Genomic DNA, 24,047 nt, shown 5'->3' on the forward strand with positions numbered 1-24,047 from the left:
ACAAGGCCCTTATTTGGGAATATAAATCTTTAACATAGCCAGAGATATCAGGAATGTAAACACAACATTCAACTTCTTTAAAAATATGTTTTACTTGTAGTTGGACAAAATACCTTTATTTTATGCATTTTTTTTATTTTATGTGGTGATGAGGATCTAACCCAGCTCCTCGCACATGCTAGGCGAGTGCTCTACCACTGAGCCCCAGCCCCAGCCCAACATTTAACTTTAATGTCACAGATGTCCATGCTCTCAAGATGTAGTTAAGCTATTTAATGTCATCTGATCCTGAAAAATATCTCTTTTTGTTACTTAGGGCTTGATAATCATACTAGTGAACTTCAAGCCTACATGTTTAGGTAAGGAATATCTGTAGGCCTTAAAACTAAAAACTTCTGGCTTTGGCAGTTTCTCTAGATTTTTATGAGACATTCTGGCCTAATCATCTCTATTTTTCAGTCTGCAGTCTTATAAGTTCTTGGGGGCGAACAGATGTGTATATCTTAGGTGAAGTGTTCTAGCTCTTAAGCTGATCTTTGCCTTTTTCTTAAATATCATTTTACAAAGTCAGCATATATTGTCTCTTTTTAAAGTCCATGTTTTAAAGTCAGACAGCAGCGACCAATAGGAGGCAGATTTAAAAGGCTGCTGAAGGAGGCTTTATTGAGATTTTGCTCATGGACAAGACCCTCAGATCAACTTGGCAGGTTCAAGGACAGGGGAGTGGGTCTGGACCAGACTGAAATTTTTATTGGGCTTAGGGCAGGAAGGGAGGGCTTGAGAAAGGAAAAGGTGTTTTTTTTTAAGTCTCTTGTCCTACTGGGGTTGACTGGGGGCGCTTGCTAAGATCCAGGATTGGTCTGGAAACCCCGCTTATTGACAGGTGGTTGGGTCAGTGCCTGATTGGTGGTCCTTTGGTGCTCGCGGGTTGCTTAATCACCTCAAGCTAACCTAACATCCTGGCCTTTTTGATGATATAGGGCTTCGACATCTGTCTGGCTACTTCCTGCTGGCTAGGGGCACTGGGGAAGGGGATGGTTCAGGAGTTGTTTTGGTAGGGAGGAGACTGTAGGGGTGTAGGTGCATCAGGTAGTAGGTCACTCTGGCAATTTCACTCATGCACTTTCGGGCAAACCTGGGGAGGAAGGTAGCAATCATTAATAGAAGTCCTATTACTAATATAGGAGTGAGAATGGGAGTCAGCCATGTAATGAGGGTTGAAATTAGCCAGCCTGGCCAAGGGTCATTTGATTGTTGCTGTTTAAGCCTTTCACCCAAACGAAAGGAGGATGTCGGCACTCTTTTCCATCAATCCAGATTCATTGATATAGTAGCAGCATTCTTCCTTCAGGAATAGACCGGTTTCTCCTTTGTCTGCCATCAGAAGATCTAGGGCTTGAAGGTTCTCTAATGAAACTTGAGCAATAGATGTTATTTGCCTTTGTAGTAAGCAAGAGAGGCAACAGTCAGCATGTTCCCTTAGGAGTTTGTGTAGAAATTTGAGATAAAGCAGAAAGGACAGCAGGGGAGAAAGAATGATTGGAAAGCTTTGGTTGATTAATAAAGGGCGCCCATAGAGTAGCTCAAAGGGGTTCAGCTCTGAGGAGGCTCTAGGGCTGCCCGAATTTGGGTGAGGGCCAATGGCAGGAGATTGGGCCCAGACAGCCTGATTTCAATAGCAAGTTTGGTGAGATGATCCTTGAGAAAGCCCTCTCTACCTTACCTAAGGATTTGGGTTGGTAAGGGATGTGGAGTCTCCAAGTGATGTTGAGGTCTTTGGAGACTAGTTGAACCACCTGAGAAGTGAAGGCTGGACCATTGTCTGACTCGAATAAGGCGGGAAGTCTGAACCTGGGAATGATCTGCTCGATGTGGATGGAGGAGGTGGTGTCAGCAGTTTCCCTGGAGGTAGGGAAGGCTTCTATCCAACTGTAAGAGAGTGCTATCCCCCTGGTCACAAGCAGGTAGATCCTGTGCCAAGGCTTGCCCAAAGAAGTGGGGACTGTCCCTCAAGCCTTGGGGTATAACTGTCCATATCAGCTGTTGAGACCTAAAGGATGTAGGGTCTTCGCATAGAAAGGCAAAGAGGTAATAAGAGTAAGGTTGGAGAGGCACTGTAAAGAAGGCATCTTTAAGATCCAGGTCAATAGAGTGAGTGGTTGAAGGGGGTAGAAGGGGAATATGCAAAAGAAAAATGTGAGGGTTGGAAACCAGTGGGTGGATGGGAATAATTGCCTCATTAATTAGGTGGAGATCCTTAACTAAGTGATAGGCTCCTGAGGGTTTGCATACCGGCAATATGGGATTGTTGTAGGGGGAGTCAGTAGGGTTGAGGAGTCCCTGGGAAGGAACCAGTCTATGATGGGTTTAAGACCCTTCCTATGGGTTTTGGAGCTGGGAAGTTGGGGACACGAAGGAAATTTATTTGGAGTTTCAGCTGGATAGAGACTGGCTTGTGGTGGGAGGCTGTGACTGCTTTGGAGGTGTCCCAGACCTGGGGATCAACTAGGTCAGGGGTAATGGCACAGTAGGTACTGTCAGGTTATTAGAGAGGGTAAGGATTAGAGGCAGAAGAAGATGGGTGGTAGTACTCTAAGGGTGTAGTTGGAGGGTGGCTCCTAGTAGTTGGAAAACATCTCTGTCTAGGAGAGGAACCGGACAGGATGGAATGACCAGAAGAGAGTGTGTGAAACGGTGTCCCTCCAGGGCACAGGTCAGCTTAGCAGTTCAGTTTGGGAAGGAGAGTTTGCCGTCAATCCCCATAACTGAGTCCTGGGAAGGAAACAGAGGCCCAGTTTGGGCAAGTAAGACAGAAGAGGTAGCCCCCATGCCCACAACAAAGGGTATGGACTTAGCTGCTACCTGGAACCTTACCCTGGGCTCGGCGAGGGTGATGGGTGTCCTTGAGTCCAGGCTTCTTCACTCTTCTGAGAGTGAAGGGACTGCCTGGCTGGTAATACCCATGCATGGATGTGCCAAAGAAGGGCCAGCCATGGGGCAGTTGCTCTTCCAATGTCCTGTCTGCTTACAGGTGGGGCGTAGCCTAGGCTGGGGTGCCATGGGTTTGGGCATTGTCAAGACCAGTGATCTTTGCATCCACATTTGAAACAAGCCCCTGTGGGAGAGGAATCCTGATTCCCCAATGAAGCTCTCGCAGGAGCCATAGGTCTCAGGGCCACTGCCAAGGCCTGGGTTTGGAGTGTGACCTTTTTCTGCTATTGAGCCTGCCTGGTTAGTTCAGCCAACTCCTCCTGGGCATTATAGTCTTTAAAGGCCATTTCACCAGATCTCAGATAGGGGTCTGAGGGCCCTCCTCAGCTCCTTTGAGCCTTTTTCTAGTATCATTGTCTGATTGAGTAATGAAATGGGTTGCTAACACTGTAGCCCTGGAGGGAGACTCAGGATCCAGCTTAGTATATTTGGTGAGGGCCTCTGTAAGGTGGTTGAGAAATAAGGCTGGATTGTCATCTGGATCCTGGGTGCTTTCTCTCAACTTTTCAAAGTTATCCACCTTATTAGAAACCCCCTGCATGCCTGCTATAAGATATTGGACCATGGGAGTGCAGTGAGGGCGACCTCGTTGGCCATCTTGATAGTACCAGTTGGTTTCAGTTAGGTGAGCAGCTGCTTTACCTCAGGGGAGAGTCATATCTGTTAGACGAATTTGATCAGCATGATCTTGTGCAGCCTGCTGGATGCGGGCTCACTCATCTGGGGTAAGGGTAGAGGAGACAATGACATAGAAGTCATGCCAGGTAAGATCGTAAGTCTGAGAGAGTTATCAGACCTAACACATCTGAATGTTAGCTAACACAGTATAGCATTACAATTAAAACATGGATTTTAAAAAAAGGCTAAGAGATTTTAACTTTTTCATGGAAAAGTAGCAAAATGCTTTTGTGTTTTACAATATTAACCTTTAAATAGATTAGTCTCTCATTAATTTAAAAATATATTTAAATTGTATCCCACTATGAAAAGTAACATAGAACTTATATATCTTATTGATAACAGGATCAGTTGTAGAACATTAAATGATATAAGTAAATCCCCAATAAAATTTGTTATCCTTATAATTCTAAAATTACCATATAAATTTAGTTTGGTGAACACCAGCTTGATATAATATTCTTTTAAACCTTCTACCTTAAAGACTTGCATACCTGAAAGATATAAACACATTTCATAACAAAGAAGAAGAATAGCACCATAATTCCATTGATTTTTTTATATTAACCAAGTTTAGCTTTTAAAGAAAACTTCAACTTTGTAACAGTTGTTGTTTAACAGTTGTATTAACCTAAATTCCTTCAAGATATTTGTTCTAAAGAGTAAAACATGATAAATGCTGGGAGCCATCAGCCAAGTAGGTATGACAATCTCCTTGAGAGCTTACTCCCATGCTGTCTAGTGGAAGGACTTCTGAAAGGTGACCTTGCTCAAGGACCAGGGCGGTTTAGCATAATAGGAGATTAGGGTGTTCCCCCTTTAGAATAGGGCAGTTTAGCATAATAGGAGATTAGGGTGTTCCCCCTTTAGAATAGGGCGTATCCTGCTGCTGAGTTCCTCTTGAGTTCTTAGGGTCAGACAGTATATTTTGGGAGACAGAAGCCCATGTGGAGTGGATTTGGGCAGAGAGTGGATTTGGGCAGAGTAGTGGATTTGGGCAGAAGTGGATTTGGGCAGAGAACGTGGATTCCTCCAGAACGTGTTTGTAGACGGCCGGTGTGAGTTCGGGAAAAAAGAATTGCTGTTTGAATCTACAAGCTGTGTGGAGACTCGTGATTTGTGCCCAGCCAGAGACTGCGGCAGATAAACACAATGTTATACGTAAATTAATGTTTTAAGAAATCCTTGTCATTTTAACACATAGATTGGTTTATATCAGTACATTAATATTTGGCCTTAGGAAAAAAAAACTTCATTAGCTTTGACTGATATTCTTTCTCTCTCTCTCTCTCTCTCTCTCTCTGTTATTTAAACTCTTATTTACCTCATCACATAAAGACTTTCTTATCCAGAAACATTTTCTTTTCCTTCTATTAAATATGGTTCCATTCCTAGAACCTTCCAATTTCTCTTTCCCATCTGTTAACCCCTGTTATATTCACTTTTTGAAACAACCCTTCTAAATTTCTGAATTTAGATAAATTATTCCATTTTAATGAGAAGAAATACTTTCTTATTTAAAGTACTTTAATTGAAACACAGTTAAAATTTTTGGACCTCTTTGAATAGAGAATCACATTTGTTTACCATTTCATGAAAATACAATGTTCAAGTATATAGAATTATACCTGTTGGGACTTTAAATTTTTAGTAACCTTGTTTTCAGTGGTGACAAAGCAATTTTAAACTCTTTTTTAATTTTATCAGTTTATGAAAACAACAATAAGGTTACCTAATGGAATTTAAGGACTTAAGAGTACTTTATGTTATATTTAACAGTTAGCATTTTAACTTTGTAGATTAATCAGATGTCTAATAAACACATTTATGAGGAATCCCATGTCAAATCTAACTTACTTATTTTGACAAGTGTATTGAACAGTATTAGCCATTTCTCCCTTGTTGAAGAAAAGTCCTAGAAACAATTAGACATTTTATCGACATCAATATTTTATTCTTTGACCACCTGGAGAGACGTGTGAGGTAAATAATTCTAAAGACATCTTTACTTTCATCTGTTCACCAATTTAGATTGAACTTCTTAAACCAAGTGAATTAAAAGATCCATTTCTATTAATTTATGAGCACTCATTATATATATGCCAATTTGGATATCATGTACATGATATATGGATGTACACACATATACACATACAACACATAACACAAATGTGCACACATAACACAATAACAAAGGCCTTGTAGCTTTTTGTAGGCAAATCTTCATTGCAATGTTACAGATGTTTTAAAAGTTGAATAAAAATAGGACTGAGCAGGAAAACATTAACCTGTGTGTGTAGGATCAAAACATGAAGTAAAAAAAATATGGAATTTAAGACAAAAAAAAACAGAGTCCTAGAAAAAATGACCGGCTGGTAATTAATAAAGTATCATAGTATTAATAAAGTACCATAGTATAGTATGAATTCAGGTAAAAGACACTTTTTACATTTTTTTCTTCCTAGGGCCTCAGATCATTCTCCTACTGCAGCTTCTTCCATTTACATTTCAGTGTAAGGCCTGACTTAGGTTGGAAGGAGCCTGGTAAAACTGCTGTTCTCTAATGCTGCTCCCCTAGACTCCCCTGCATTCCTAGGGTAGGAGACAGTTAGATAGGATCATGGACAGTGAGATCTTATGATTGGGTTAGGCACTGGAATTCCTTACTCTACCCTGAAGGATTAATCTCTTGAGTGTATAATTTACTCACTCTGAGGTAATATGTAAGATAAGCAAACACCACCACCACAAGTTTTACCAGTTTCTTTCACTTCCTAAACTTCCTCATGCTCCTTTGTAGTCCTTCCTTGCCCTGAATCCTGCTCTAAGGCAGTCACCTAATTGTTTGGGTTCCTCTACTTGCCTTGCCCCAAATAGAATGCAAATGGACACTTTAGGAATGGCTCTGTCACTTCACATACTATTTTTGAGATGCAAGCGGATCTCAGATTCCTTTTCCTGGGGAGTGGCATTCCTTGTAGGCACACACCACACTTTATTCATTGACCAGTTGATATACATCTGAGTGTCTTCCATTTTTTGACCAATTCTAATGAAGCTCTTAGAGACATTTTCAGAAATTATTTATATGGACCCATGCTGTTATTTCTGTTGAGGAAAGACCTGCCTGAGAGTAGAATTGCTGAGTCACATGGAAAGTGTGTGTGGAACTTTTAAGGGAAATACCAAACTTTTCTCCAAAATGACTCTGTCATTTTGCATCCCTACCAGCCATTTATGAGGGTACCAGTTGCTTCATATTCTCTTCAACACTGGTCTTATGGATCTTAGATTAAATTATATTTAAAGGACATGTTGGGGGATCTCATTGCAGATGTTGTTTTGACTTTTAACTCTGCCTCCATCTTTCATTCTCTCTCTCTCTCTCTCTCTCTCTCTCTCTCTCTCTCTCTCTCATCTTTATATATGTATAAGGTATAATACATACAAACACATACACAGATAGGCTGCTGAGACTCTTCTACATTTCACATTATTACTATTATCTTGGTCATTGTCAAAGCCAAGGCCTCTGTAAGATGATGCCATAAATGGCAGAGCCCATAGGGACCTTCACCCTAGCAGACTCCAGATCAGAAGGAAGCACTTGTTGTCCAGTCGACACATAGCAGCTTATAATAGGACTGAGCTGGGAGGAGGTCCAAGCCCATCTATGAATTAGATCAGGAAACTCAAGGCAGAGTAAGCAGCTGCCCAGGCAGGAGCTGGGGCAATGGCTCAGTGCCCTGGAAGGAGAACTGAATCCACAGCAGCCTTGCTGATTGGGTGGAGGTCAAGGAGAAGCAGCTCTCAGAATGCTGGCTACTCATATCTGGATAAAGCTGATTGCTCCCCAAAGTGGTTGAGAAGGACACAACACTGGGCTGTGAGAGCCTATGGGGGCTAGGGAGAAGCAAGCCAAGGACAGTTTGCAGGGGAACCTCTAGGCTGCCTGAAGTTGAGCTCCACACCCCTTCATCATGGAAGTCAGGTTGAGCAGGTTCTCCTAACCCACACTGGCTCCCATTCACCCATGCAGGGCTCAGGATGTTTCAGAATCTTCTAGAGACACCTAATCCCTGGGAGTTCCCTGGACCGGCAGACACTCACTTCACATCTTTCTAGTGGATAAGTGACTGTAAACTGGACCTACATCATATTTGAGAGGTACCTACAGAAATGCCTTCACAAAGAATAATCAGACTGATAAGGGAGGGGCCCTTAGAGGTTCTTAGAACATCCTCTATAAGAAATTAGGAACTACTGAAGGACACCCAGTCAGCTAGGAAGGTCACAGTCACACCTCCCTGCCACTGTGCAAGCAGTTCACTTTACTCCAGCAAGGTCAACTGTATTTCTCCATCTGTGGAAATCTTCATTCTGCCCCCCCCCCCCGCCCCAGAGAAGCCCTCCAGGTTCTTCCAGTTACATCCAGCTCTCTGCTCCCTCCTCTCCTCCCCAACACCCTCATGGGCCTGTGACTGCAAGGACAGGGAATTAGTGACTCCAGGTGTGAGGAGAGGGGTCCTGGGATCTCAGAGGGGCTGCAGAGGCTGTTCAGCACCTTGGGAGGTGCCCAAGGGAAGAAGAGGGGTAGGGCCCTGCCCGCTGCACACTGGCTCCATGACTTCTGAGAGTTCAGAGTGACTCTCCTGCAGCACACACCTTACAGGGCACCACCCATTTCCCCGCCTCCTCACTGTCAGGTCCAAATTCCACCTGGCAGAATGCTGCTCTGCATTTCCAGGTGAAGCCCTGGGAATACAGAAGCAGCCCTGGGAGCCGACCATGTGCCTGCATCGACTTCCTGCCTGGCTCATCATCGTGGCCTATGGGCTCCTGATGCTCCTCATCCAGGGCCAGGGTGAGGCTGCCATGGGGAGGGTGATAGAGACCGGGTTGGATCTGCCAAAGTGCACAGAGACAGAGCCTGAGCCTGGAGGGAAGGCACCAGGGCAGGGGAGTTGGTAGAGGAGCCAGATGAGGGGGATGAGGGGCTGGAGGGTGAGCCAGAGAGGATCAGAGCTGCCTGAGGACACCCCCATGGAGGAGTGAGCTAGTGTGAGGGGTGCTGAGGAGCACAGTATGGGCAAGTGAGAAGCCTCCTGGCAAAGGAACAGGGATAGGGGACCTTCCCCTCCTGTGTGTGGCTGTGCTGTAGCTACTACTCACCCTTGGATAATAACAACAGCAATATAAGAGCTTGCTGGTAACATTTGGCTCTGAGTGTGTTGACCCCTTGGCCAGAGAAATGCTGGCACCTTCTTTAGGTTCCACAGGAAAGGTAACTGGCTCTGAGTTGCTTTTTGCCTTGCTAAATTGCTGAGGCTGGCTTTGAACTTGCAATTTCTTCTCCTTTTGGGGAGTGGCCTTGCATGTACACATCTGCCACACTTTATCCAGTTACCAGTTGATGCACATCTGAGTGACTTCCATTTGTCCTCCTCTTTCTACTCTTCCTCCTACTCTTCCTCCTCCTCCTCCTCCTTCTTCTTCTTTTTTTCCCCCTTATTAGTGGAGACTTAACCCATAGGCACTCTAAAACTGATCTACATATCCATCCCTGTTTATTTTAGTTTGAGTTGGGTGTCACTAACTTGCCCAGGCTGGCCTCCAACTTCCAACCCTCATCCTTTGACCTCCTGAGTACCTGAATTGCAATTAGTGTACCATCACACCTGGCTTAGGCTATTATGCATAAAACTTGTGGTGGACATTTTCAGAAATCAATTTGTGGACATGTGCTCTGCATTTTTGTTTGTTTTTTTGTTTGCTTGTTTGTTTTGTTTTTGGGTAAAGCCCTGAGATTAGAATCCTCTGGATCAAAACACTGAGATTGAGTGAAACTTGTTTTTTTTCCTATCTTTCTTTCTTTCTTCCTTTTTATTTTTGGTGGAGAGGGTAGTGGGGATATAACTCAGGGTAGCTATCTCCCAAAATCACGACATCATTTTTCATCTCATCAACCAAATCTGAGTGTGACAAATGCTCCATATTCTCACCAAAACTTGCCTTTAGGGGGTCTTAAACCTGTTGAGATGGGATGGGCCTGTAGCAGCGATTTATCATTGCAGATATTTTCCTGGATTTTTAGCTTTTGCTTCAGTCTTCTCTGTTTCTCTCATTCTCTCTCTCTCTCTCTCTCTCTCTCTCTCTCTCTCTTTTCTTCTCTTCTCTTCTCTTCTCTTCTCTTCTCTCAGACTTTCTCTAGATCATTACATATATGTAAGTTTTTCACCCCACCCCACCCCGCACCTGCCCTAATGCTCTGAAGACTGTTCTTCATTCCATAGTTTACTGTTAGTTTGGGGACCTTCACCAAGAGGTAGACAGCAACTTCCAGGTTAAGAAGGAGCACTGTGTTTTTCAGTTGACATAAAGGAGGTTATATTATGACTATGAACCGGGAGGAGCTAGAATATCTCAGCCTCCCCAGCCCCAGCTATGAACTAGGTCAGAAGAATACAGAGAGAGCATCTGCCTGGACAGGAGCTGGGACAGTGGCTTGGACCACAGTGCATTGGATGGAAAACTTTGAATCAACAACAGACCTTGCTGTTTACGTAGAAGACAAGGAGAAGCCCAGGACACAGCCACCTAGGAACATTAGCACTCCTAGAAAGACACCAGTAAAGGACACTTGCTATCCTAGTGTGTAGGAATGAACCCAGACTAGAATTAAGAAGCCAAGGCCTGTTATGAGAAGGTACTGAAGGTCATCTGAGGTGGAGCCCCACAGGCAGAACAGGCACCTGTGTCTCCTGCTATATTCACTATGTACTTGCAGGATTCTAGAAGTTTTGGGAGATAGGTTATGGGCCTGTCTCCCCAGCGGCACCAGATGCCCAAGAGAGCCCTTCCAGGTGCACAGTGCTAGAACCAGAAAGTCCGCAGAATGTTTGTCAGGTGCATAAATAACAGTAAACTCAACCTCAGAGGGACCTGTCCTCAGGGGAAGCCACAGGGTAGGGGGAGAGACAGTGGAGGGGGTGGGTTCTTAAGAAGTGTCACAGTTCCAGTCACCAGTGTATTTCAACAGAGCCACCAGGACCAAATAGGGACAGGTTCACACAGACCCTCAGACCAGGATTACAAGGACCTTGGAGGGAACTCAGGAAACTATGAATGCTGAGAGGAAGAAGGACTTCCCAGTACCACGGGCACAGTCACACTGCCCAGTTTGCTCAGGCAGTCCCCTTCATCCCCCAAGGTCATCATTTCTCACCTGTGGGGGATCTTCATTTTGTGTCCCCTCAGAGAAGCCCTCCTGGCTCCTCCAATTACAGCCCACTGCTCCCTCCTCTCCACCCAACACACTCATGGGCCAGTGTTATGGTTTAGAGAGGAGGTGTCCCCCAAAGCTCATGTGTGAGACAATTCCAGAAAGTTTAGGGGTGACATGATTGGGTTATGAGAGCCTTAACCCAATCATTGAATTAATCCCCTGATGAGGGTTCACTGGATGGTAACTATAGCCATGGAGGGTGGAGCTGGAGGAGATGGGTCACTCCACCAACTGGGAGTATGGGGCGGGCCTGGGGGTATGTATTTTGTCTTTGTTGAGTGGAGCTCGCTCTCTCTCTGCTTCCTGGTATGATGTCTTGTGCAGCTCTCCTCCACTACACCCTTCCACCATGATATTCAGCTTCTCCTTGAGACCTAAGCAATGGACCCAGCTCTCTATGGACTGAGAACTCTGAAACCATGAGCCCTAAATGAACTTTTCCTCTTTTATGTTGTTCTTGTTGAGTCTTTTGAACACAGCAGCAAAAAAAAAAAAGTAGAGTAAAATAGCCCGTGGCTGCTAGGACAGTAAATTAGTAACTCCAGGAGTGACGAGTGGGTTCCTGAGATCTCAGAGCAGATCAGAGGGGCCCTGTCCTGCCCAGTACCCACTGGCTCTACAGTCTCTGTGGGTTCAGAGTGGCTCTCCCGCAGTGCCCATGTTGCAGGACACCACTCATTACTCTGCCTCCTCCCTGCAGGGTCCAAACTCCACCTGGGCCCAGGTCCTTCTCTGTGCTGACCTCTGAAGCACAGCAACCCAAACAGCACAGAAACAGCCCTGGGAGCTGACTATGTGGCTGCACAGACTTCATGGGTAGCTGGGCACCATGGCCTGTGGGGTCCTGCTGCTCCTCCTCCAAGGCCAGGGTGAGGCTCCAGTTTGGGTTTGGCAGAAGCCAGTCTGGAGTCCCATCAGCCAAAGGGTGAAGAGGAAGAGACTGAGGCTGCAGGAGGGAGGTGCCAGGGAGGAGGAGGCTGGTGGAAATGATAGAGGACAGACGGGAATGTGCAGCCACCCCAGGCTCCTCCAAATGCCCAGGTTGACTCCCCTAAAATGCACACAGGATCAGAATTTCTGATGTCACCAACACCAAGGAGAAGGCAGGGGATGAGGGGAGACTGAGGAACCCTGAAGAGCAGGGCCAACTTCCCTGTCTCTGGACGGGGCATTCAGGACACTGAGTGCTGGCTGTGCTGGAGCTCCAGCTGCCAATGGGGAAAAACAACATCATCTTAGTAACACTTATCTGCTGCCATTTGGCTCTAGGTCATGCCTTTGGCCAAAGGGGTGACCTGGCCCTCTCAAAGGGGCTCCAGGCAAGGTTACTTGTGTATGGGAGAAATACAGAAGGCCCCAGGCACAGGGTCCTAAAGGGGATCTGGGATGTCACTGGGTTCCTGTCACTTTATGCACCTGAACTAAAAAAGGGTATGGTATGGCCATTAGGGCAAAGGTGATGGGGCTCTGAGCCTACAGGCAGCATCCAGGCCCTCATCAGAAGTTAGGCAAGGTGGCAGAATGCCTGGGCTGTCCTTGGCCCTTGATCCTCTCCCTAATAGGCTTCTAATGTGTGGTCCCACTTATCTCCTGCTACTCCTCCCCACTCTGCCCAGGAGGAGTCCACACTCACCTCTCCCCATGGCACACCCACAGAGGGACTTTCCCACTTCCCTGCTGTTGACCAGGCTCCTCTCAAAAGTCACTAGGACTTTCTAGACAAGGAAAGCTGCCCAACATCACTGATGGCTGCCATTATAAATATTGTCTTGGCTTCACCCATCAGAAATATTCAATAACAAGTCACAGGAGAGCACAGATTTGGGTTCCACCCTCTTCTGTCCCCACCAGTCCTGGCTCCTTCACAGGAACTATCAAGGACTCAGGGTCTTACACACAATGCCCAGGACTTTACTTTATGTGTGTGTGTGTGTGTGTGTGTGTGTGTGTGTGTGCGTGTGTGTGAGAGAGAGAGAGAGAGAGAGAGAAAGAGAGAGAGAGAGAGAGATTTTTTTCTCATGCCTGGTTTCCATCTCCATGACCACAGCTCACCCTCTGGGGCACCATGCTTTCCCCTTCCTAACACAGGAGTCACCTCACACTCTTACATGGTGCAGCTTCCTCCACCATCAAGTGGAAAGGATGATGTGCTGTTGACTCAACAAGTCTCTAATCAGGGACATTTTAGCCGACTTTGTCAATTGCTGTTACAACACCAACCTGAGGAATCTAGACTGCTGTCTGTGTACATTACATGAAAAGAAATTTCACCCAGTAAGGAATTCTGTGTAAGCAGCCTCTTACTGGGAAGGCGTGGGTACTACCCCTGCCCTCTTTTTGGTACTGAGTGAAACCCAGGGTTGTTTTTCTACTGAACCATGTCCCCCAGCCCTTTTCATTGTATTTTGATACAGCATCTCACTAAGTTGCTTAGGGCTTTGCTAATTTTCTGTGGTTGGCCTCAGCCTCCTGAGTCGCTGGGATGACAGACATGCATGTGCCTTTTGACTTGGAACACATCTTAGTTCAATTTGGGATGCTAAAACAGAATAATTGACCCAACACTGGATGATGTATAAAGGAAATAGATTTATTTAGCCCTTCCCAGGTGACCCTCTCTGGTTCTGTCTTGGTTAATGATGTTCAGCTATGTCACAACATGGTAATGGCATGACATCATAGGACTTTGTCAGAAAGAGATCACATGGTGAGAGAGGAAGCCTAAATAGATATTGAAGAGGAAGACTTGCTTTTTAAAAAAAATTATTAGTTATTGATGGACTTTTATTTGTTTGTTTGCTTATATGTGGTGCTGAGAATCGAACCCAGTGCCTCACAAACACTAGGCAAGCGCTCTACCCTGAGCCACAACCCCATCCCCAGACTTGCTCTTGTAGAAAAACTCACTCACCTGAAATGAATTAACCCACTCCTGTGAGAGCTAATACACTCTGAAAGACTAATATTAATCCTTTCACAGGTCAGTCCTGAGCTAATCACTAGAGCCTACTTATGAAAGGTACCACCTCACTGGAGACCTGTCACCATGATAGGATCCTTTGCGGGGGGCAAACCATACCCAAACCATACGATTCTGCCCCTGCCCTGCAAGGATAACATCCTTCTTTCAATGCACAATGGAGTCATTCCATGCCTATAGTCCTCAAAGGCTGAAACCTTGCCAACATGACTCAAGGATGGTGGCAAGTCACAGGGGCCTAGTGAGCCTGGAGGGATAGGCTGTGACGCGATCGAGTGATAGTGGTGGTGGAGATAGGGACAGGGATGGGCAGATAGATTCTGAAGTGAATGTTGACAGATCAGGGTCCCTCCACAAGGCTGAGCTGAGGAGGGCCAACCAGGCCACAGTGATGTAGGTCAGCAGTTGATTGATGAGACCTGAGCCTGAAGTGCTTCTCTCTGCCCACAGGCCAGGACTCAGTCAGCCCCATCCGGACGACTCGCACCGGGCAGGTGCGGGGCAGCCTCATCCATGTGAAGGGCACCGATGCTGGGGTCCACACCTTTCTGGGAATTCCCTTTGCCAAGCCACCTCTAGGACCACTGCGCTTTGCAGCCCCTGTGCCCCCTGAACCTTGGAGTGGTGTGAGGGATGGGACCTCCCACCCGGCCATGTAAGTTCTCCTAGGGTCTGGGGAACCTCAGGACTGGGGTGAGGATGGGTACTACAATCCCTGAGCTAGGCTGCAGTGGCTCCTTCATCTAAACTGCACTGCAAGGCCTGGGGCTGTAGGTCAGTGGTAGTGTGTTTTTAGCAACTTAATGCACCAGCTTTGAAACCCAGGCCCTAAGTAAACAAATATATAGAAATATATATCTCTGCATTGGGGCAATTCCCACATTCATTTTTCCAGTGTAGGAGTAACTTTGCCAGGCCCCTGCCTCAGCAATTGGAACCCAACAGTCATTAGCTCCAGGTACTGAACACAAGGGCAGAAACACATTTCCCTGGATCTAGCTTACTCCAGGTGTTCTCTCCCACCAGGGGAGATGTGTCTGGGAGAGGGTTGGCGTGGGTCTCTGAACCTATAAAAGACCTTGACTCCAGCAGTCGATGCTGCAGATCCCTGAGGAGGGCAACAGTGGTGGCTCCCTAGGGACCCCACCCACAGAGCCAAGGGAAAGGGGCGTGTGCTTACAGCTGGAGACTCAGTGGAGGGGTGAGTTTTCTGAGAGCCTCAAGTTGGACTGTGGGATGCCCCATTACCCTTCTGTAAGAACTAACCTCCATCTACTCAGGCACCAGCAGTGTGGGGACACCTATGCTGTTCCAGGCCTGAATGGGGACAGGGATAAGTGTTGAATGTCAACACAGCCAGCCAGTGTTTCCCAGACAGGGCCCTAGAGGTAGGATTGCCCAGCCTCAGAAGGATTTGGACGCAAGTACTCAACATTATGAGGTCTCCCTGGAGGTCTGGGTTCATCCCTGCTTACCCAGAGCCTGTGGCCTGGAAACCAGTAGGAAATGTCTTGAAAGAAGGATCATGTGAGGCAAGGCATCATTAAAGCAAGGAGTGAGGTTGTCTGGGATTGAGTCAGGACCTGAGGTCTGAATTGACTCCCACAGTCCGGCTGGGCAAATAACTGGGAGGTGACAAGCAACTTGAAGGTTCAAACGGGAACTGCTTTATTGCAGGGCAGCAGGGGTATATATACCTAACCAGTTACACACAGCTTGACTCAATTAGCATTATCCAGATACAGCAATCAGCCAATAAGGAATCTCCACCATCTTAATGGCTCTGTGGCATTGCTTCACAAACCACTCCTCTTGGAAAACTGCCAGGCGCCATCTTGACCTGATTTCAGCCCTCAACATCTCCTCCCTTTTGTTTAATTAAACAACAAGTATGTGGCTTAGGGACCATGCCTGTCTTAGGTTGTCCAATACCACATATGGTCCTTACCCATCATTGGATGGTCTGACCTCAAATCATCAGCCTCCTGTCTTAGGTTGGTACCATTGTAATTGGATCTTACCCGTCTTTGACTACTGGCCCAGCATGATTTAGCCATACTTGTGGATAACAACCATAGTGGTTTTTACACAAACACCATAATCAATCTGTCACAAGCAGAAGGAGGAGGATACAAAATGCCACGATACCAAGCCATATGATGACTCCAGGAGAAAAACCCTTGGAAAAACTGTACCACTGATGACACTGTCAGCAAAGATACCCTGGTACTGTTACAATTATCAATAGATTAGTTCATAATGCATATAAGTGATACACAGTCCAGGTAAGTTCTGTAAGCAGCTCAAAGCAGAGAAATCCATTAATATGTCTATTTTTTTCTTGAAGTAAATATTGATGCAACCGTTTGAACAATTTGTGTGATAGCTATCGCAGAAACTGCAGCAGCAGCAACAGAAACAGCAACAGCTGTGATGATGGTAGCTGTAATTCCTTCTTCCTGTAACTTGCATATGGGTTTGAAGGCATTCCCACAAGTGAGCCTCAAGGTTTTTTACATTTGAAATAGGCCTTAATGGTGCTCATTATTCACTAGCCTCCAGGTGTTGGAGAACCATTGTCGAAGTAGCTAAACTGGAGTTCTGGGTATCAGCTGTTACGGATTTGAGCCAAATCATCTTCTTTTTGGTCTGTAGAAATCGCTTTAGTTAGTCTCTCTGGAATCCAAAGCGGTTGCTGTTCTCCCAGTGGAAACACATAAACACACCCCGACTCCAGACAATCACTGGGTCAGGACCTTTAATGATAATAACTGTAAGCTGATGTAGCTGTGGTAAAAGCTGTAAAATACCAAAGCATCTGAAGGTAAATGCTATCACCATAATTGAAAACTGGAGTTCTGGATGTCCCATGGCAGCACCTGTAGCAAATAGGAAAAAACTGACGTCTCATTAGTTATTAGCATTGGAAACGGCCAAACTTCAAGGGCGCTGACCGAAGCGTCCCCGGGCAGCACCATGGTGGGGAGCAGGAAGAGCCAGTGGCCACCGCCACCACCACCACCACTGGCTAGAAAGCCCCTGCTGCACCACAACCGGCTTGCATACATGGCAGCTGCGCCGCTTCACGCACCCTCTGATAATGAAAAGGTATTAGTAGCAACCTTCCGCTATAACTCCTTCCCTGATAATCCTTCCTCCTCTGAACTTTCTTCCTCTTTCTGACTAGAATTCCTGGGCTTCTATCAACGTATGCCCTTAACTGTTCTTGGTTTTACTGGGGTGCCTCCTTCCTTCAGCAATTTACTTAACACCCTTTCGGTTTGGTTCCCACCAACTTCTGATCCCATATTTCCGTAACAAAGACAACACAATACACCAAGACAAAACAAGACAAAAACACACTGTATCAATCTTCTCCATTTTCTTGAAATGGCCATTCATCCTCTCGCCCTATCTACTTCCTCAGAGGCGAGCACGTTTCCTCCTGTCCTATCTATTTCTAGGGACAGGCAGCTTACCTTGTCACTTACCCCTGGGCGTCCCGGAGTTCCCCTTATGGGCCAACATTTGCCAAAGTCTGGCTGGGCAAATAACCAGGAGGTGACAAGCAACTTGAAGGTTCAAACGGGAACTGCTTTATTGCAGGGCGGCAGGGGTATATATACCTAACCAGTTACACACAGCTTGACTCAATTAGCATTATCCAGATACAGCAATCAGCCAAAAAGGAATCTCCACCATCTTAATGGCATGTGGCATTGCTTCACAAACCACTCCTCTTGGCAAACTGCCAGGCGCCATCTTGACATGATTTCAGCCCTCAACAATTGACCACAGCTCAGCCCCTGAAATAACTGTATTCCATTGTCACCAGGTGTCTGCAAAATGCAGATGCAATGAATATAGAGGCTCTGAACCTAGGGATTATAAACTTGCCTCCCATGCCCATGTCAGAGGACTGCCTGTACCTCAGCATCTACGCGCCTGCACATGCCCGTGAGGGCTCTAATCTGCCTGTGAGTGTTAAGTCGTGGTCAGTTGAAGGGTGGGAGAACATTTTTGGGGAGGGCATTAGAAGCAGGCTTGGGACATGGTTCAAGGTAGAGAGCTAGCGCAATGCTGTGAAGGACTGGGGTTGACCCCAGTAGTACATAACAATATCAACAACACTGGATGACACAGGTTCAGCTGGCCACCACTGTGGAGTGAATTACCATGAAAAGTTCCTCACTATTAGCTCCAAGAAGGCCTCTTATGCAGGCAGGAAGCTGACCTAGGCATGGAGTCAAAGAGCCCTGGATGCTCTCGGAGGCCAAATGTTCTGACCCACTGATCAATTCACCAGCTTGTACTCAGGAGATCCATTCAGGTGCCCAAAGGGTGCACTTTGAGATCACTAAATTCCATGACCATTGATTATTTTGGGGGCCAGAGATTAGATGACATTTTAAATTAATGTTCAAGTGGGATAATGACAGAAACATCAGTTTTCTTTTCCTTTCAGAGTAATTCTGAGAGGAATAGATCCACGTTCCGTTTCCTGGTTAGACTCCAAAGTATGGGAGGCCTGATCTTCCAAATTGAACTTACTCTGTCACCAGTGCCCCAGGTCATGAGGTCCTACTAGCATTCTGTGTGGGTAGCTACACAAGCCAAAGTGGTATTCAGACTAGGGGTACAGCCAGGACCGGATTGGGCAGGGTGGCCACCACATGGTATATCTCCTGATTTCCCAGGTGATGGTCTGGATCCATGGTGGTGCCTTGGTGATGGGCTCAGCTTCCATGTGTGATGGTTCTATTCTGGCAGCCATTGAAAATGTACTGGTGGTCACTGTCCAGTACCGCCTGGGAGTTCTGGGCTTCTTCAGGTGAGCCTGGGACAGGGATGGTCCATGGGGGCTGAGTAGACAGAGGAGCATCCAGTGATCATCATCCTTTCCATCTCTCAGCACTGGAGACCAGCATGCCACTGGCAACTGGGGCTACCTGGACCAAGTGGCCGCCCTACGCTGGGTCCAGCAGAATATCGCCCACTTTGGAGGCAACCCTGATCGGGTCACTATTTTTGGCCAGTCTGCAGGTGGCACTAGTGTGTCCTCACTTGTGGTGTCTCCAATGTCCCAAGGACTCTTCCATGGTGCCATCATGGAGAGTGGGGTGGCCCTGCTGCCTGGCCTCATCACCAGCTCATCTAAAGATGTCTCCACAGTGAGTATCCTTTACTACCCAAGGCCAAATCTGCTGACTCACCCTTTAACTTCAGAGCCTCTGCCACTCTGTCTATTTTATGGGAATAAAAACCATGCAGGTATCTCCAGAACTGGCTACCACCCCAGGGTTTCTGAAGAACTCAAAGGTCAGAATCCACACACATCTGCCTCAAGTGGTTGATTTTACTCTATGTTCTGCAAAGCTGCAACCTGGGGGCCTTGTCTCAGAAGACCCATGTAAGCAGGTGTGATGGCTCCTCTGGCTGACACATGAGCTTCAGGAAATGTGGAAGAATTTCACACCTGCAGCAATAGACACAGGGTATACGTTGAGAATTATGGGTAAACCAAACACCACTGAGACCTTAGGCAACACCTCCCTCCCTGCCTTGAGAAATGATACACTCTTTTTCATGCCTTTACAGATGGTGGCCAACCTGTCTGCCTGTGGGCAAGTAGAGTCAGAGGCCCTGGTGAGCTGCCTGCGGGGCAAGAGTGAACAGGAAATGCTGGCTATTACCAAGGTAGGCTGAATGGAGGTTACTGAGGAGACAGGGGTCATGGTGTAAGGAAAGTACAGTGATTTCTACTGTGGAACAAGGATCTCATTTCCAAGGCTTGGTCTTCTTGTATCCTCATAGCCCTGGATGGGAAATTGAGATGAAAATATGCTAAACCAGGTGTAGAATCCCTGAATGTTGGTGTGAGCATCATTGGTTGAGCTGGGATGGGTTGGAGGTAACTGAGGTGTCATTAGAACAGAGACTTTCCTTCCTGTGATCATGTACCTTGAATGCCCACTTAGACTTTCAGTGTCATTCCTGCTGTGGTGGATGGGGCCTTCCTACCCAGGCACCCCCAGGAGCTTCTGGCCTCTGCTGATTTTCAACCTGTTCCCAGCATCATTGGTGTCAACAATGATGAGTATGGTTGGGTCATTACCATGGTGAGTCCCCTCTCAAAACCCCACGATAGTGTCAGGTGGGAGTGGCTTTAGACGTCATAGCTCCTGGTCTTCCCACCCCCAACTCTAGACTATCCCTTCACCACACAGGGTGTGAGCCCCCCTGAAATCCAGAAAGAAATAGACAGAGAGACCAAGCGAACATTTCTACAGAGAACATCAGCAGAGATGGTGAGGCTCCTGGGGTTCTGTGCCAAGCAAGAGTGCAGCCAGACATCTTCCTTTTCAATGATGTCTAGGAACAAAGATTGATCTATGTGCATTTGTGAGTGGGGTCACCCCACAGCTTCACAGCTTTGCCCTATTCCCTGACACATCTCAGACCCCATCCACAACATCAAGTGGCTACCTCCCTGCCCCAGAGACTGCTTAATATGACTCTCCCTGATCCCCTGGACTAGATGAAGTTGCCTGCCGAATGTGCTGACCTATTGATGGAGGAGTACATGGGAGACAACAAGGACCCCCACACCCTCCAACTTCAGTTCCAGGAGATGATGGCAGACTTCTTTTTTGTGATGCCTGCACTCCAAGTAGCACATGATCAGAGTGAGTGAATCTGTAGCTGAATCCTGGCTTCCTAGGAGACAACTCAGAGCTGTGGGTCCCAGGTGAGGTCTGGTGTCAGATCCTGACAAATGTCTTTATCCAACCCCTGGTCCCAGGCACCTGAAGGCCCTCATCTCCATACATACTTATGGCTAGAATAAGACATAGACATCACACTCATTTTACAGAGGAGAGGACTAAGGTAGTGGCAATCAAGGACTTGCCCGTGACCACACAGACAGGAAGTCCAAGACATGACTTAACAAAGAGTCTTCCAACTGCCCCTGATGCATTCAGGGCTTCCAAGCCACTGTGAAGATTCAAGCCAGCATTGGACCTAGCAATCTTGCCACCAAGAGTGACACATCCTGTCCACCCTCCAGGTTCCCATGCTCCTGTCTACTTCTATGAGTTCCAGCATCGTCCCAGCATCTATAAGAACATCAAGCCACCACATGTGAAGGCTGACCATGGTGATGAAATCATCTTTGTGTTTGGATCCCACATCAATGGTATCAGAGGTGAGCACTCCTTATTCCACAGGAGCATTCTCCTGTGTACATGGTGACAATCACTCTCATGGTACAATGAGCAACTGGGGCTAAGAGAGAGCATGGGATTCAGTGTCTATCATATTACAACTCAACAGGTCATTCCAGAGTTAGACCTTTCCCACTCAAATCTATGCTCCTTCAAACTGTTCCCAACCCAACCATGGTGTCTACCATAGGAGAAGAGGGGGGTGGTTAAAGGAATAATTATTTCTTAAATGACTTCACAATGTCCAAAGAAGGAAACTGCTAGGCCAAAGAAGAGCCCAGTGTTGATTCAGTTAAAGGCTGGGAGTAGTAAAGGCAGGTTGGGCAAGCAGAGGGCCTGGCCCCAGGACTGTTGTAATAGGGGAGGGACACAAGCCTGGGGCTGGGGTGGTGAGTGTGGCACAGGAGTGGACAGCTGGATGGGGTTGGCCAGGACCTAGACCCTTGCCTTCCTTCTCCCACAGTGGAGCTCACTGAGGAGGAGAAGCTGCTGAACAGGAGGATGATGAAGTACTGGGCCAACTTTGCTCGAAATGGGTGAGGACACCTGCACATCTCAGCCTCCCAGGGACACGGGCCCTCCACTGCTCCCCTTGTCTGAGGTGACCCCATTAGCTATTGTGTCTCCTTCATCACGTCCTAGCCCCCTACCCAACAGGATGACCCACACTGAAAGAGGGTGCTTTTTGGGTACAGGTCACTGGTCTCTTCTCACAGTGGTCCAGAGGGTGAGCCATAGTGCTGGGCTACCATGAAAACCAGCCTCTCACAGGGAAGGGCAACACAGGCCAGGTTGCTCTGCCCTGTGTGGAATGAAACAAGTGAGAAGTTAGTGCTTTCCTACATCAGGACACCTCACCCCATTCTCAACACCCCTGCCTGCCTGACTGGATGCCCTGTCCATTATTAGGGTGGAAGGTCAGATTTTAGTTCAACAGAGCTCAGACTGACCCTCATCCTCCCCTGCTGGGAGGGCATGTGCACAGGAACCCCAACGGAGAAGGCCTACCCCACTGGCCACTGTTCGACCAGGACCAGCAGTACCTGCAGCTGGACATCCAGCCTGCTGTGGGCCAGGCCCTGAAGGCACACAGGCTGCAGTTCTGGACCAAGACCCTGCCTCAGAAGATCCAGGAGCTAAAGGGAGATGAGGACAAGCACACAGAGTTCTAGCTCCCTTGTCAGGAAGAGAGGGGTGTGCTAGGTGTGATGGGGTCTTCCTGTGGTGCCCACACATGCCCACCCAAGAACCAGGGTTGACCCACTCATTCACATAGCTATTCATCCATACACTCCGGATGGGTCCTTTCTTGTTAGACACACTCAGTAATTCCCAATGCATGTCCACCTTCCTCCTCACTCCATTATACCTGAGTCCCTCCCTCCATGCCTCCCCTCTCCTTCCCTACAACCCCTTCTAACCCCTCCTCCCAGTTGCCACACCCTCCCATGCTGACAGAGAAGTTTCAGGAAATGGAGCTGCTACTTTTCTGAACCCCTTGCCCACCTCTCAGCAAGTACCCATGTTTACATATTGATGGGACCTCTATAGAAAACCTGTACACCAGAAGCCCCAGTGTTTTACTCCATCAGGCTCCTGTAACAACAACAGCAACAGCAACAACAACAACTTCAATAATAGTATAGTGAGGCACGGTGGCACATGCCCATAGTCCAAGCCACTCAGGAGGCTGAGGGAAAAGAATTACATACTCTGTCCAGTCTGGCCACTAGGGGAAACCTGAGCTCAAAATAAAATAATAAGTCCTGGGAGAGTAGCTCAGTGGTAGAGTACTTGCCAAGCATATACAAGTTCCTGGGTTTGATCACAGTGCTACCAACAAGATATAAATAAATGAGCCCAGTAAACTGGGTAGCTTATAAACAATGCAAATGTGTTGTCTTCTGTATTGGAGGTGACAAGTCCAGAATCAAGTGCTAGCAGTTTTGTTGTCTGGGGAGGTCTTGCTTTGTTTCTAGACGGCACCTTCCCACTATGTCCTCACTTGGCAGGGGGAGAACAAGTTCTCTTGGGCCTATTTCACAGTTCCTACACCCAGTCCACTCCCAATGATTCATCACTTTCAGACTGGCTTGCTTGTTTCCTTGCTTGCTTGCTTGCCTTTTCAATCAAATCTCAGATAGTAGACAGATTTTATTAGTTATGCATTTTGTGTGTGTGTGTGTGTGTGTGTTGGGGACTGAGCTAGTGCATTAGAACTGAATACACTAGAGTTTAGAGCGGGCCAGGCAAGCACTCTACCAACTGAGCTCTATCCCCAGCCCATGGAGACTGGCTTTCAATGTATGAATTTGCAACACACAAACTTTCAGGCCAAACACTTAGATTCCCACATCTAACCCACCCAGGCTACAAACAAAACCAAAGTTCCATATCCCTGAGCCCACCTGGAGATTAAATGTCATCCATTATTAACATTTCAATCTACACACATACTCATCTATTTCTGTCCCAAGGAGATGACTGGCCCCATCCTTATGAGAAGCAGGACTGGGCTTTTCCATTGGCTTCTGGAGCCTGGACCAGCTGGGTGCATCCTGGAGAGCCAGGTGGGGTCCTCAGGGTCCTGTCTCCTGAAGTTCTCATTCTCTGTGGCTCTGCAGACACTGTGAGCCCCACACTGACACAATCACAACACAACTGTGAAGATGTTTCTCTGTGGGGTGTGTCCTGGAAGAGGCCTTGACATGTCAGGAGGTCCAGACACATAGCAGAAGAGATTCTTGTCCCTGGCTCCCTGAGGACCTCTCCATCCAGAATCTTTCAGAATTCCCTCTTCAGCCTCCTGACCATCCCCCACTCACTATGGCATCCAAGTGATTAACTTTCCCTCTCACCTCATTGATGTCCCTAAACTTTTTTGACC

General features: G+C 47.0%; 1 protein-coding gene across 1 annotated transcript; it reads left to right on the forward strand.

The window, feature by feature from the left end:
• Positions 1 to 8,457: 8,457 nt before the first annotated feature.
• On the forward strand, positions 8,458 to 22,332 carry LOC143383236 (cocaine esterase-like). Its single transcript, XM_076837571.2, has 12 exons — positions 8,458 to 8,533; positions 14,385 to 14,589; positions 17,770 to 17,911; positions 18,632 to 18,765; positions 18,847 to 19,105; positions 19,533 to 19,631; positions 19,913 to 20,053; positions 20,162 to 20,242; positions 20,473 to 20,620; positions 21,004 to 21,141; positions 21,624 to 21,696; positions 22,146 to 22,332. Exons 1-12 carry the CDS (start codon positions 8,458 to 8,460, stop codon positions 22,330 to 22,332), a joined length of 1,683 nt encoding a protein of 560 aa, XP_076693686.2.
• Positions 22,333 to 24,047: the final 1,715 nt, after the last annotated feature.

Source organism: Callospermophilus lateralis, chromosome 18, assembly GCF_048772815.1.
Source record: "Callospermophilus lateralis isolate mCalLat2 chromosome 18, mCalLat2.hap1, whole genome shotgun sequence".
NCBI classification, from domain to species: Eukaryota; Metazoa; Chordata; class Mammalia; order Rodentia; family Sciuridae; genus Callospermophilus; species Callospermophilus lateralis.

Bases quoted from the DNA above. Each gene is read 5' to 3' on its own strand.
- LOC143383236 (XM_076837571.2), top strand. From the start codon at position 8,458: ATGTGCCTGCATCGACTTCCTGCCTGGCTCATCATCGTGGCCTATGGG. The intron at 18,766-18,846 runs GTGAGCCTGGGA...TCCATCTCTCAG, and splicing joins GGAGTTCTGGGCTTCTTCAG to CACTGGAGACCAGCATGCCA. The intron at 21,697-22,145 runs GTGAGGACACCT...GCATGTGCACAG, and splicing joins GCCAACTTTGCTCGAAATGG to GAACCCCAACGGAGAAGGCC.